At 44.3% G+C, this 12,997-nt stretch overlaps 1 protein-coding gene across 1 annotated transcript in view; it reads left to right on the top strand.

Moving 5' to 3' along the window:
- Positions 1–12,997, top strand: part of LOC137528017 (complement C5-like) — a 208,381-nt gene that overhangs the window by 83,608 nt on the left and 111,776 nt on the right. Inside the window, exon 12 of the mRNA XM_068249238.1 lies at positions 5,217–5,420. Coding sequence (XP_068105339.1) covers positions 5,217–5,420 — 204 coding nt within the window. The remainder of the gene's footprint in view (positions 1–5,216; positions 5,421–12,997) is intronic.

The raw sequence follows: 12,997 nt of genomic DNA, 5'->3' as shown, positions 1-12,997 counted from the left end.
GCCACGTGCCAAGTGTCGAGTGGCAGTCAGACAGCCGAGGAGAAGACACTAGTGCACACTAACAGTCACACTGGCACTGCTCACAGCACAGCAGTTCTGTAGTAAGCTAGCACAGAGGTACTACTACTCTAACAACTACTAGCACTGACTGCAGTACTACAGTACTAACTACACAATAACACAGTAATCCTATTCCCTAACCTATATACTGTAGCTAAGGCTAATAGCTGGCCAGCAAGCAGCAGCACACACACACACACACACACATAGCAGCTGCAGCAGCCCTGCAGCACACACTATGACTGTCACTCACTGAATGAAATCAAGCTAGCTGGCTGCTACCTAATTAACAATATAACAATAGTGTAGTTATAGTGAAGGGGTTAATCACTGAACAGCTTTAGGTTTATCACTGTATACAGCACTTTCTAGGCCAGCAGCACTGGAGCATGTCTCTCAGTGAGCATTCACAAGCAATGACGAGATTTCTCATCATGGCAGCCCTCCTTATTATACAGGGGGGCCTGGCCATTGTTCCCTTCTGTGATTGGGTGCTAGGGGTTAGGCTGGGAGCCCTCTGATTGGCTCAATGAGGTCAATTATTGCTGGCCAGGGTACCCTTCTGTGATTGGTTGCTAGGGCTTCTGCTGGGAGCCCTCTGATTGGCTCCAGGACGTCATCTCCTTAGTTACAGTATTTCGGATCCGAATATCCGCAATATCCACGGATATCCGGGTTATGCGGCCAAATATCCGCAGATAGCTATCCGGATTTGCACAGAAATCCGGAATCTGATACTGAATCTGAATCGGATAGCTGAAAAAAGGTCGGATATCCGGTTGAGCATTACTAGCGACCATTGCCAGCTGACCGGGACCCTCGAGTGGAGTTGGGTTGATTGATCTCCACCTGCCTGCAGTGGTCGGTTGCCCCACGGCAACCTCCCTTTGTGAGTATACTCTGTATACTATTTCATCTATTGAGTGCGACGTAATGCACCATTTGGGCTCCCTTTGTCTCTGTGTTTTAGGGTGACAGCTCACACCCCCATTTTTATTTATTATGTAAATGTGATTCCTTTTAGTGGTTAATCACAATCACGTACTGCGGGGGTCCAGCCCAGAAGTGTTTCTGGTACAAACAGGCTCGGCATTGATACAGTGTAGCAGAACAGGAAGATAAAAACAAAAGCTATGACCAACTTTAACCTTTACAGGACCGCTCCACACCAACTGGCATGGACACGGCGCCAGACCCAGGACCACCTAACGCCGATCGGCGTGCAGTCCTAGGGGCGGAGTTTGCTAGGGGCGGTCCCCGCTTGAATAACGGAGCTTCGCTCCGTCATCAGCCTTCCAGCGGCGAAACCGCTGTCTAAAAACAGTGTACTGCGCTGCGATCTAAGGCAGTGCTGTACTGAGGACAGCCCCTGGGAGACACTGGAGTAATCAGCTGTCATAGGCTGAAGCCTGTGACAGCTGATCACTGTGATTGGCGGGGAGAGGGAGGGAAGGAGGGTTGGGGAAAAATGTAAAAAAAAAAAAATTTGTTAAATTTATTTATAAAATAATCGAATAAATATTTATAAAATAAAAAATAAACATTGGGGGAGCAATCTATGGGGTCATGCTGGGAGTTGTGGTGCCTCAATGGGAGGCCCGTGGGAGCAGGGGCGTAACAATAGACCCTGCAAGGGATACCTCCGCAGGGGGGCCCAGAAGCCACAGGGGGCCCGTGGGGGGAAAAGTTTGAGAGACTGACAGCTAAGGGCATGGAGATAAAAAACGTATTCTGCTCTCGCACCATTGTTATATTGACTGCCTGTGTCCACCACACAGATAAGGACTCATACACACTTTGGAATTTGTAAACTGTCCCTGCTCCCTAGGGTTTGTAAAAAACATCTGTCTCTCACTGCTGCAAAGCTCAGATGACCACATATACAAACTTAAGCCCCCTACACATGTCTTATTTTTTTTTTCGTTTCATTTGGACATCCCGTCGTTCAGTCGTCCGGACGTCAAATCAGGCGTGAGTACAGTCCGTCGTTCGGCTGATAAGACTGGTCTTGAGCGATCCACCAGCTGAACGACGGGACGTCCAAACGACCCGTCGTTTTAAAAAATCAGACGTGTGTATGGGCCTTTACAAACAAAAGAGTCACATTTTGAAAAGAAGTTGTAGACTTTCCATTTTTCACTCCTAGATTCTTATCACACAGGCTAATGACCGTATGCCCTCAGATTACTTTTACAACACAATGGAGTGGAGATTGATGTCTTTACTGTTGCTGCTTCATTGAGAGCTTGTTAATGAAGTCCAAGATCTTGTAATAACCGTATCAATCAGTGACATTCTGAATGTTTTGCCAAAGTTATGCTGGGTTTACACCATACAATTTTAGATTCTTCTGTTAAGCCCAATCTACACGATACGATTCTTTATACGATTCGATTACGATTCTATTTACGATCCGATTAAATCTGACATGTCCGATCAGGATTCGATTCAATTCGATTTGCCATTGTTTTGCAATGGCAAAACGAATTGAATCGCATCGAATCCTGATCAGACATGTCGGATTTAATCAGATCGTAAATACAATCGTAATCGAATCGTATAAAGAATCGCATCGTGTAGATTGGGCTTTAGATTTTCTGTTAGAATGCATAATTAGATTATTTTCTGTAGAGAATGGTCATTATCTCTGGTGCATTGTCTTCTGGTTATCTCCTGCTGAGTAGAACAATGCCTAATTGCTGGGCAGATAGATGGTTAGATACATTTCCAACATGTTAAACTTTATCTATCTGGCAGGTAAATCTAACAGAAAATTGTATGGTCACGGTGTAAACCCAGCATTACAGTGAATACTAAATCTTACATTCAGCATGTCATTGTTGTTCCTCCATATAGCATGTGCTCTCATGTAGTAAATAACACGGCTGTGTGTGTGTGTACTGGGAGCAGAGCTGTGAGAGCTAGGGACTTGTCAGCTGCAAGGGGCTGGAGGAAGCCCCGGGCAAGTAGATCTGGGGGTAGCATAGTTTGCCTGACGTTTCTAGTGTTTTTATCTGCATGAGGAAAACACATTGGTCCTCAGTTTCCCTGTGCAGAAAGTGAGGGGGGTGGGGGCCCCATCCAAAGTTTTGCAGGGGGGCCCAGTGATGTCTAGTCACGCCCCTGCGTGGGAGCATGGGAGGGAGTCCACTAGAAGGTCAGGGAATGCTGTGGGGGGGACTGCCAGATAATCTAGCAGCAGGCCAGCCCACCCAGCAGAAAGCCAGACCACACCAGCACAGAAGCCAGGTAACTCTGCCTAGTTATGTTTAAAGAGACACTGAAGCGGAAAAAAAATATGATATAATGAATTGGTTGTGTACTATGAATAATTACTAGAAGATTAGCAGCAAAGAAAATATTCTCATACTTTTATTTTCAGGTATATAGTGTTTTTTCTAACATTGCATCATTCTATAATATGTGCAGATTACACAACACTCAGCATTCAAAATGAGTCTTTCAGAGCAGTCTGTGAAGTAATGACCTCTCCTCTAGCAGAGAAAAAGTAAATAGTCCAGGAACAGTTGAGATAATAAAAGTCAGATAACAGCCCTCTCCACGACTAACTTAGTCGGAGAGCTTAATGGCTTGTTTGCATAGAGATAACAACTGGAGTTTCTCAACTCTTCCTGTACTGGAAACAATTACACTGATGTATCTGATCTTAATGTTTTATTTCTTAGCTGTACTACAAATACAAATCATAATATCATAATTTTTTTTTAGCTTCAGTGTCTCTTTAAGTGACACTGCCTATTTATGGGATATGCTGCATTTTTGTATTTTTTTTTTAAACAGAGGCATTTTACTGGGCAGGCCTACTTAGACCACTGTTTAGTTCATGTAAATTTGGCTCCACCCAAGACCACACCCACATTCTGGTGCGTGGCCACACCCATTTACTGTCTGGAGAGCCCAAAAGTGCCCGGATCTCTTGGGATCCTAGCAACACCCCTGGTGAGCTCCAGGAGGCGCTAGGAAGAGCCTATTGGGGTATAGGATAGGGGAAGGTCATCTTTATTAGTTAGGGTGAGAAAAATGAATACTAGGTATCAGGAAGGGGGCTTTCAGCAAGAAAAATGTATGTCAATAGAGGGGGTGAGGTTCATGAGTAGGCACGAGGAAGAGGGTCAAAACCATAAACATCTCAGTTCCAAAAATACCAACTGACAACATAGCCAAGATCCACACAGGCGTATCTAGGGAAAACAGTGCGTATGGTTAAGACTGAAATCCGCCCCGGGATAGAGAAGGAGGGGAGGGGTCACCATCCAAATAATTTAAGGTGTAGTCTCAGTTGAATTGGTTGTGTCCAAGTTGACATAAAGCATGACCTGTATGGAATCAGGTCAGCTTGTACATATTTCCTTAATAACACGAGCTCACTCCAACCTAAATTATCGCAAATTCTTTCTGTTTTAGGAAAGCAAACTTTTGTTTTTCTTAACATCTTAGTAAGGGGGCTTTTAGGACCATTGTAGTCCCTTACACACCCCAATGAGTTCTGGGTCACCATGAGCTTGCTGGTTAGTCTGTGCCTCTCGGATTTACAAGCCCTACTCCATAGAGCCAAATTAATCCATGCCATGCACTGATGAGGATCAAACAATCCGAAACAGTCTGTATGCATGTTGGATTATTATGGCTCTGTACATATTAACAAGCTGACACATCATTGCATTCCAGCGGTTCTGGAGGTGTGTTTAGCTTCTAAGGGTACAATGGTTAATTTGCATATATTCAGCAGTGGTGCCTGGGAGACATCTCGAGCTCACTCCAACCTGAATTATCGCAAATTCTTTCTGTTGTAGGAAAGCAAACTTTTGTTTTCCTTAATAACAGTTGGGCAGCTTGTCCCCCAAATAACATAACCAGGCAGGAAAATTCCCTCCAGATAAAACTAGAACCTAGATGTAGAACATCAGGAATGCTATGGAGCAGCGCCCCCTAGTAAAAGGCGCCCATGGCACATGCTATACCTGCACCGCTGTAGATACACCCAAATCCAAATGTATTCCTCTTTCGTGAACTTGCATTTACTTTAATTTTTAAGGGCAAGAATTGTTTTTATCGTGTACGGTCAAAATAAATTGTTTGTCGTGTTGATTGACTCATTGCCATTTGCCAAACATCTCCTGCTTCTGCATTTCCAGATCAGAACAGAAGATACAAGTCTTCGGGAAGAAAGCCAAGCGTCCGAGGAGTTCACGGCAAAATCCTACAAGTCACTCACTAAGAGCTATCTGTACATCGAACCATCCAAACCCAGAGAAACCTTACAAGTCGGAGATGTTCTCAGCCTCATTGTAGTCCCTCACAGTCCTTACGCATACAAGCTGACCCACTACAGCTACTTGGTAAAGCTCTGCACAACTATCGATCAATTGATCTGTCTGTCTGTCTGTCTGTACTGTAACTTTTACATTGTTGTAGATATTCTAATTGTCCAACTAGAGTGACACCAGTTACGCTGAAGTGTACTTACATCTAATTAACCTCCCTGGTGCTCAGTTTCCCCAGGAGGTGATCGGTGGAGGGAGGGGGGATAGCTGTTTAAAGCTGTTTCCAACTGCCAAAAAAGCAAGCAGCAGCTACATCATCTGAGAGCAGTAAAAATGTCACCATGTAATAAATGTGAGAATGCAAATCAGGGAGGGGAAAGATTTTACAGCGGGCAAACACTGACTAAATCATTTATACATAATTATTGTAAAAATGAAGCACTTTTTAATGACATTATTTTCACTGGAGTTCCTCTTTAAACTCTATTGAAAATAGAAGCGTGTTTCTCTTCTATCACTGTTAATGATGAACAAATTAGACCAAGTGACTCTTTTTGGTTCAGCTGCAGACAGCCCAACTGACAAGGGAATTGACCCTTTGTAGAGATGAACGATGAAACACATGGGGTGATGGGACGGCCCCCGCATCTACTTTCCATGGGGAAGGTTGTAGTGGTGGAACAACAACCATAGACAAGACAGAGCGACTGACTACAGATCCATGAAATGCGATGGAATATTTACGTCTACTGCTCATTGTTTGTAGGACCAAATTTCCATGTTTATGGCATAGACCATTTACAATGGCAACCCATTCCAAAGGTAGCTGAACATCTCATACCCTCTTTCCATGAAATGAAGGCATCCCCTGAAAGTAAGCCCTAGTAGGAATTGTGAGCATGCTCGAAAAATAAGCCTTACCCCGAAAGTAAGCCCTAGCGGAAGTAAGGGGGAAAAGTACGGCAACTTGTTTTTATACTGGAGCCGATGGTCTTGCAGGAAGGACTATGGCTCTATCATTTGGCCAATCACTGCTCGCTGCTAATTAGCAAGTGCAGTGATTAGCCCAATAATGGAGCCATAGTCCTTCCTGCAAGACCATCAGCTCAAGTAGAAACACAAGATGATGTTCTTCTTCCTCATAGCCTGAGGATCGGAGACACAGCAACATGGAGCTGGGGGAAAGAAGGCTATGCAGGGGGACATCAGAGTACATGGGGACAGTGCGGCCAGGGCCAGTCCTGGACTTTTTGCTGCCTGAGGCAAAGATCGTGAAGGCGCCCCCCCCCCCCCCAGCCAATACCCTCCCCCCCCCCCCCCCCTATATCCCTGTCTGTCTCCATCTGCTTGTTCTCCCTCCTGTCTTTCTTAGCGGAATTAAGCCTGATACACACTTTCAATTACGATTGGCCAATCATTGACCAATTTTACCACCTTCCTTCATGTAGTATAGGGGACAGGGCCGGATTTCTGGCAAGGCCACATAGGCCACGGCCTAGGGCACCAGAAGTTTAGGGGCGGCTCAGTGAGTTGCAGAAAAGCTGTTCTATGCAGCCATCTTTATCTACAAGGACAGCTTTAACCTTTGAACTCACTGTCCTGTACTTGTGATGTCCCTACAAGATATGTAAGCTCTATCCTGCAGGTACACATCAGCCTAACTCTCATGGTGACACAAAGGTCCATCATTAACCCATTTAGGTTCCGTCGTTTTCACGTGAGAAATGTTCACCTCCCATTCATTAGCCTATAACTTTATCACTACTTATCACAATGCACTGATCTATATCTTGTTTTTTCCGCCACCAACTAGGCTTTCTTTGGGGGGTACATTTTGCTAAGAGCCACTTTACTGTAAATGCATTTTAACAGGAAGAATAAGAAAAAAATGGAAAAATTCATTATTTCTCAGTTTTCAGCCTTTATAGTTTTAAAATAATACATGCCTCCATAATTAAAACTCGTGTATAGAGATGAGCGTAATGACCTAATTACGATTTTGCGAAATTTCGCGTAATTAGTGTAATTACGATTATGGCCGTAAGTACATAATCGTAATGAAGAAGGATTTCGCGAAATTTCGCGTAAGCGTAATTTTCGCGTAATTTTCGCATTACAGTCGTATCATGCCGTAATTTCGCATTAAACGCTACCGTAATTTCGCGTTAAACCGTAACGCTCCGTATAATATAAAAAAGCCGCCGACTTTAAGGGTTAATAGCAAAGCCCCCTTAAATGCTAAGAGCCTCAAATTTGGAGAATATATTAAGGAGATCAGGAGGAATAAGAGGAAAAAAAATTTTTTCAAAAAGACCTTATAGTTTTTGAGAAAATCGATGTTAAAGTTTCAAAGGAAAAATGTAAACATTTAAAAACCCGCCGACTTTAACGGTTAATAGCAAAGCCTGCTTAAAGTTTAGGAACACCAAATTCCCAGGGTATATTAAGGGGATCAGTGGGAATAAGAGGAAAATTTTTTTTTTCAAAAAGACCTTATAGTTTTTGAGAAAATCGATTTTTAAGTTTCAAGGGCGAAAATGTCTTTTAAATGCGGAAAATGTCAGTTTTTTTTGCACAGGTAACAATAGTGTATTATTTTCATAGATTCCCCCAAGTGGGAAGAGTTTTACTTACTTCGTTCTGAGTGTGGGAAATATAAAAAAAAAAACGACGTGGGGTCCCCCCTCCCAGACCTCTTTAACCCCTTGTCCCCCATGCAGGCTGGGATAGCCAGAATGCGGAGCACCGGCCGCGTGGGGCTCCGCACCCTGACTATACCAGCCCGCATGGTCCATGGATTGGGGGGTCTCGGAAGGGGAGGGGCAGCCAAGCTTTCCCCTCCCCCTCCGAGCCCTTGTCCAATCCAAGGACAAGGGGCTCTTCTCCACCTCCGATGGGCGGTGGAGGTGGAGGCCGCGATTTCCTGGGTGGGGGGTTCATGGTGGAATCTGGGAGTCCCCTTTAAAAAGGGGTCCCCCAGATGCCCACCCCCCTCCCAGGAGAAATGAGTATAGAGGTACTTGTAGTACCCCTTACCCATTTCCTTTAAGAGTTAAAAGTAAATAAACACACAAACACATAGAAAAAGTATTTTAATTGAACAAAAAACATAACCACGAAAAAAGTCCTTTAATATTCTTAATTAACCATTAATACTTACCTGTCCCTTTAAATAAATGATCCCACGCAATATCCTCGGAAATGTTCTATCAGTTACAATGTAACAAAGTTATTACAATATAACAACTTTGTTACATTGTAACTACGCCGCACCCGACGTCACTCACCGCCGCCGCGTCTGCGCTGCAGGACCCGACAGAGCTCTGAGCTATAGCTCAGAGCTCTCGAAAGCATCTTTGTATTTGGGCTCCAAGGAGCCCCATTGGTCCTTAGCAGACCAATGGGGTTCCTTCTGATTTGAAGGAACCCCATTGGTCTGCTAAGGACCAATGGGGCTCCTTGGAGCCCAAATACAAAGATGCTTCTCAGAGCTCTGAGCTATATAGCTCAGAGCTCTGTCGGGTCCGTGCAGGACGCTAAGTCCCCGCCGGCTCCGCTGCCCTCCCCGCCTCTCCCACATGTCACCCACATGTCACCCACATGTCACCCACATGTGGGTGACATGTGGGTGACAGATGTGGGCGGGGTGGACAGCGGGAGCTGCGGGGACTTAGCGTCCTGCACGGACGCGTATGCGGCGGCTGAGCGGCGAGTGGCGTCGGGTGCGGCGTAGTTACAATGTAACAAAGTTGTTACATAATAACTTTGTTACATTGTAACTGATAGAACATTTCCGAGGATATTGCGTGGGATCATTTATTTAAAGGGACAGGTAAGTATTAATGGTTAATTAAGAATATTAAAGGACTTTTTTCGTGGTTATGTTTTTTGTTCAATTAAAATACTTTTTCTATGTGTTTGTGTGTTTATTTACTTTTAACTCTTAAAGGAAATGGGTAAGGGGTACTACAAGTACCTCTATACTCATTTCTCCTGGGAGGGGGGTGGGCATCTGGGGGACCCCTTTTTAAAGGGGACTCCCAGATTCCACCATGAACCCCCCACCCAGGAAATCGTGGCCTCCACCTCCACCGCCCATCGGAGGTGGAGAAGAGCCCCTTGTCCTTGGATTGGACAAGGGCTCGGAGGGGGAGGGGAAAGCTTGGCTGCCCCTCCCCTTCCGAGACCCCCCAATCCATGGACCATGCGGGCTGGTATAGTCAGGGTGCGGAGCCCCACGCGGCCGGTGCTCCGCATTCTGGCTATCCCAGCCTGCATGGGGGACAAGGGGTTAAAGAGGTCTGGGAGGGGGGACCCCACGTCGTTTTTTTTTTTATATTTCCCACACTCAGAACGAAGTAAGTAAAACTCTTCCCACTTGGGGGAATCTATGAAAATAATACACTATTGTTACCTGTGCAAAAAAAACTGACATTTTCCGCATTTAAAAGACATTTTCGCCCTTGAAACTTAAAAATCGATTTTCTCAAAAACTATAAGGTCTTTTTGAAAAAAAATTTTTCCTCTTATTCCCACTGATCCCCTTAATATACCCTGGGAATTTGGTGTTCCTAAACTTTAAGCAGGCTTTGCTATTAACCGTTAAAGTCGGCGGGTTTTTAAATGTTTACATTTTTCCTTTGAAACTTTAACATCGATTTTCTCAAAAACTATAAGGTCTTTTTGAAAAAAAAAATTTTCCTCATATTCCTCCTGATCTCCTTAATATATTCTCCAAATTTGAGGCTCTTAGCATTTAAGGGGGCTTTGCTATTAACCCTTAAAGTCGGCGGCTTTTTTATATTATACGGAGCGTTACGGTTTAACGCGAAATTACGGTAGCGTTTAATGCGAAATTACGGCATGAACGAAACGCGAAATTTTGCGTTGAAAATTACGCTTACGGTATTTTCAATTACGATTTTAATGGCAATTTCGCTACGCTAATTTCGCATCGTAATCGCAAATTTCGCATGCGTAATTATAGTAATGCGAAATTACGAAAATTTCAGCTCAACTCTACTCGTGTATTGTATTTGTCCACATGTCCCGGTTATTACACCGTTAACATTATGTCCCTATCACAATGTATGGCGACAATATTTTATTTGGAAATAAAGGTGCATTTTTTCCATTTTGCATCTATCACTATTTACAAGTTTAAAATAAAAAAAATATAGAAATATTTCATCTTTACATTGATATTTAAAAAGTTTAGACCCTTAGGTAAATATTTACATGTTTTTTTGTTTTTGTTTTTATTGTAATGATTTTTTTTTTTTAATACTAAACATTTTATTTGGGTACTTTTAGGAGGGTGGGAGGTAAACAATAGATTTATAATGTAAATGTGTGTTAATTCTTTTTTTTTTTTTTTTCAGGTGTAGTATTACTTTTTGGCCACAAGATGGCGGCCATGAGTTTGTTTACATGACGTCACTCTAAGCGTAGCACGCGCTTAGAGTGACGCATCGGGAAGGAGACGGCCAGAAAAAGCTCAGCTTCCGAGAGAAGGTGTCGCTTTTTCAGCGGGGGAGAGGAATCAAGGATCGGGCTCCATAGCCCGATACATTGATTCCTTGGCTACCGAATCCGCGGCCGGGAGTGCGCGTGCATGTGCACGATCGGCCGCGGGGGCGCGCGATAGCGCGCATGGGTCCTGGACGTAGAAACTATGTCCAGGAACCAAAATAGGTTAAGGAGATGGCAAGCATACCATAAAAGTTCAAAACATAACATATAATCTATACGCATATAACTAAAATAGCTATTGTCTGTGACACCAATGATGGAAAGTAAGGAGAATTCTCATTTGGGCACACAGAGCTAACAACCATACAGACGATATAGTTGGCCTTGGGCGGTCAAAAGTACAAATCCGGCCCTGATAAGGGATACCTACAAAATCTGCTCATAGTGTGCAATATCAGCTGCCCAGCCTCATACTACATGACGCAGGTGGTAAAATTGGTCAGTGATTGGCCAATCATAATTGAAAGTGTGTACCAGGCTTTAGCCCTCATCTTAGAAGTGGATGTGTTAGAGGATTTAAATGAATCATCATGTATAATCCAGGGAGTGGGACCGAGTTGGTTTGCTGAGACAGTGTGTTGGTTGGGTGTGGAGAGGAATCGTGACGATTCCACCCAACACGGTGCATCTGATCCACAGGGCCGGTTTAAGCAACAATGGGGCCCCAGGGCAAAATAAACCTGGGGGGCCACCCCAACATATACCCCGGAACAAAAATCGGCATTAGGGGACCTTTTTTGCAGCTGGCATAGTCAGGGTGTGAAGCCCCAATCGGTCGGAGCTCCACATTCTGGCTATCCCAGCCTGCATGGGGGACAAGGGGTTAAAAAGTTTCAGGAGGGGGGACCCCACATCATTTAAAAAAAAAAATTCCCATACTCTAAACATAAAAAAAAAATTGGGAAAATAGGGAAAAAATGCCAGGGATCTTCATACAGCCATATTGCGGCCATATAGCGATCCCTGGCCAAAGCGCTGCGGCTGCGTATGGACCCCCTGGAAACCCCGTCAGGAAATGTATTGCTCTTTCGTTTGATACATGTAAAATTACACTACCGTTAGGTTAGCTACTAAAAGTGACATTTACCGCATTTTAAAGTATACTTTTTTCCTTCGAAACTTTAAAATCGATTTTCTCAAAAACTATAAGGTCTTTTTGAAAAAAAAATTTTTCTCTTATTCCTAATGATCTCCTTAACATATCCTGCAAATTTAGGGTTTCTAGCATTTAAGGTGGATTTGCTATCAACCATTAAAGTCGGCAGGTTTTTAAATGTGTATTTTTTTTCCTTTGAAACTTTAAAATCGATTTTCTCAAAAACTATAAGGCCGGTTTGAAATTATTTTTTTCCTCTTGTAGCCACTGGGGGCCCCTAAAAGCTCTGGGGCCCTGGGGCAGCTGCCTCCTCTGCCTCTATGGTAGCGCCGGCCCTGCTGACCCAACCAACACACTGTCTCAGCAAACCAACTCGGTCCCACTCCCTGAATTATACATGATTTATTTAAATCCTCTAACACATCCACTTTTAAGATGAGGGCTAAAGCCTGGTACACACGTTCAATTATGATTCAGTCGTCAGAGTCTATGCCACTGCGATTCACCACCCTGCTGTCAGAGATCATCTCAGAGACGTTACAGACGTATATAGTTGGAGCGCAGACAGCCCATGCTTTCATGCCTCCTTCCTTATCTCTCCTCCCAATCCAAACCACTAGAAGGTGCCTTCAGTCAGTCCCACTGGCAATATAGCTAGCCTAGCCAGTCCAGGATGTAAGTATGGTGCAGACCGTGCAGTTGGTGAAGCCTGCTGCTGCTGCCACCCTCCTGTATGTCCCCGACCCGACCCCTTTTATTATAGCAGGCAGGCAGCCAGTACAGACATCATCATCATCATCACATAGCAGTAAAAATAAAAATTAAAAAAAGGGAATCCACGGCCGACCAACCGTGGCTCCTCAAGCCTGAGAGGACTGAGGCAGGCAGCAAAGTGACTCACCGGGGATGGGGTCTGGCGGCGGCGGTGGAGGGCAGGCGTCGGGCATCCAGCATGATCCATCCTGCACTGGCAGGCAGGGGACAGATGGCTACGGCGGGCATGCTCCATCTGGCAAGGCCAGTA

Source organism: Hyperolius riggenbachi, chromosome 8 (assembly GCF_040937935.1).
Source record: "Hyperolius riggenbachi isolate aHypRig1 chromosome 8, aHypRig1.pri, whole genome shotgun sequence".
NCBI classification, from domain to species: Eukaryota; Metazoa; Chordata; class Amphibia; order Anura; family Hyperoliidae; genus Hyperolius; species Hyperolius riggenbachi.
The sequence above is the reverse complement of the archived record's forward strand: the minus strand, read 5'-3'. Positions and strand labels throughout refer to the sequence as shown.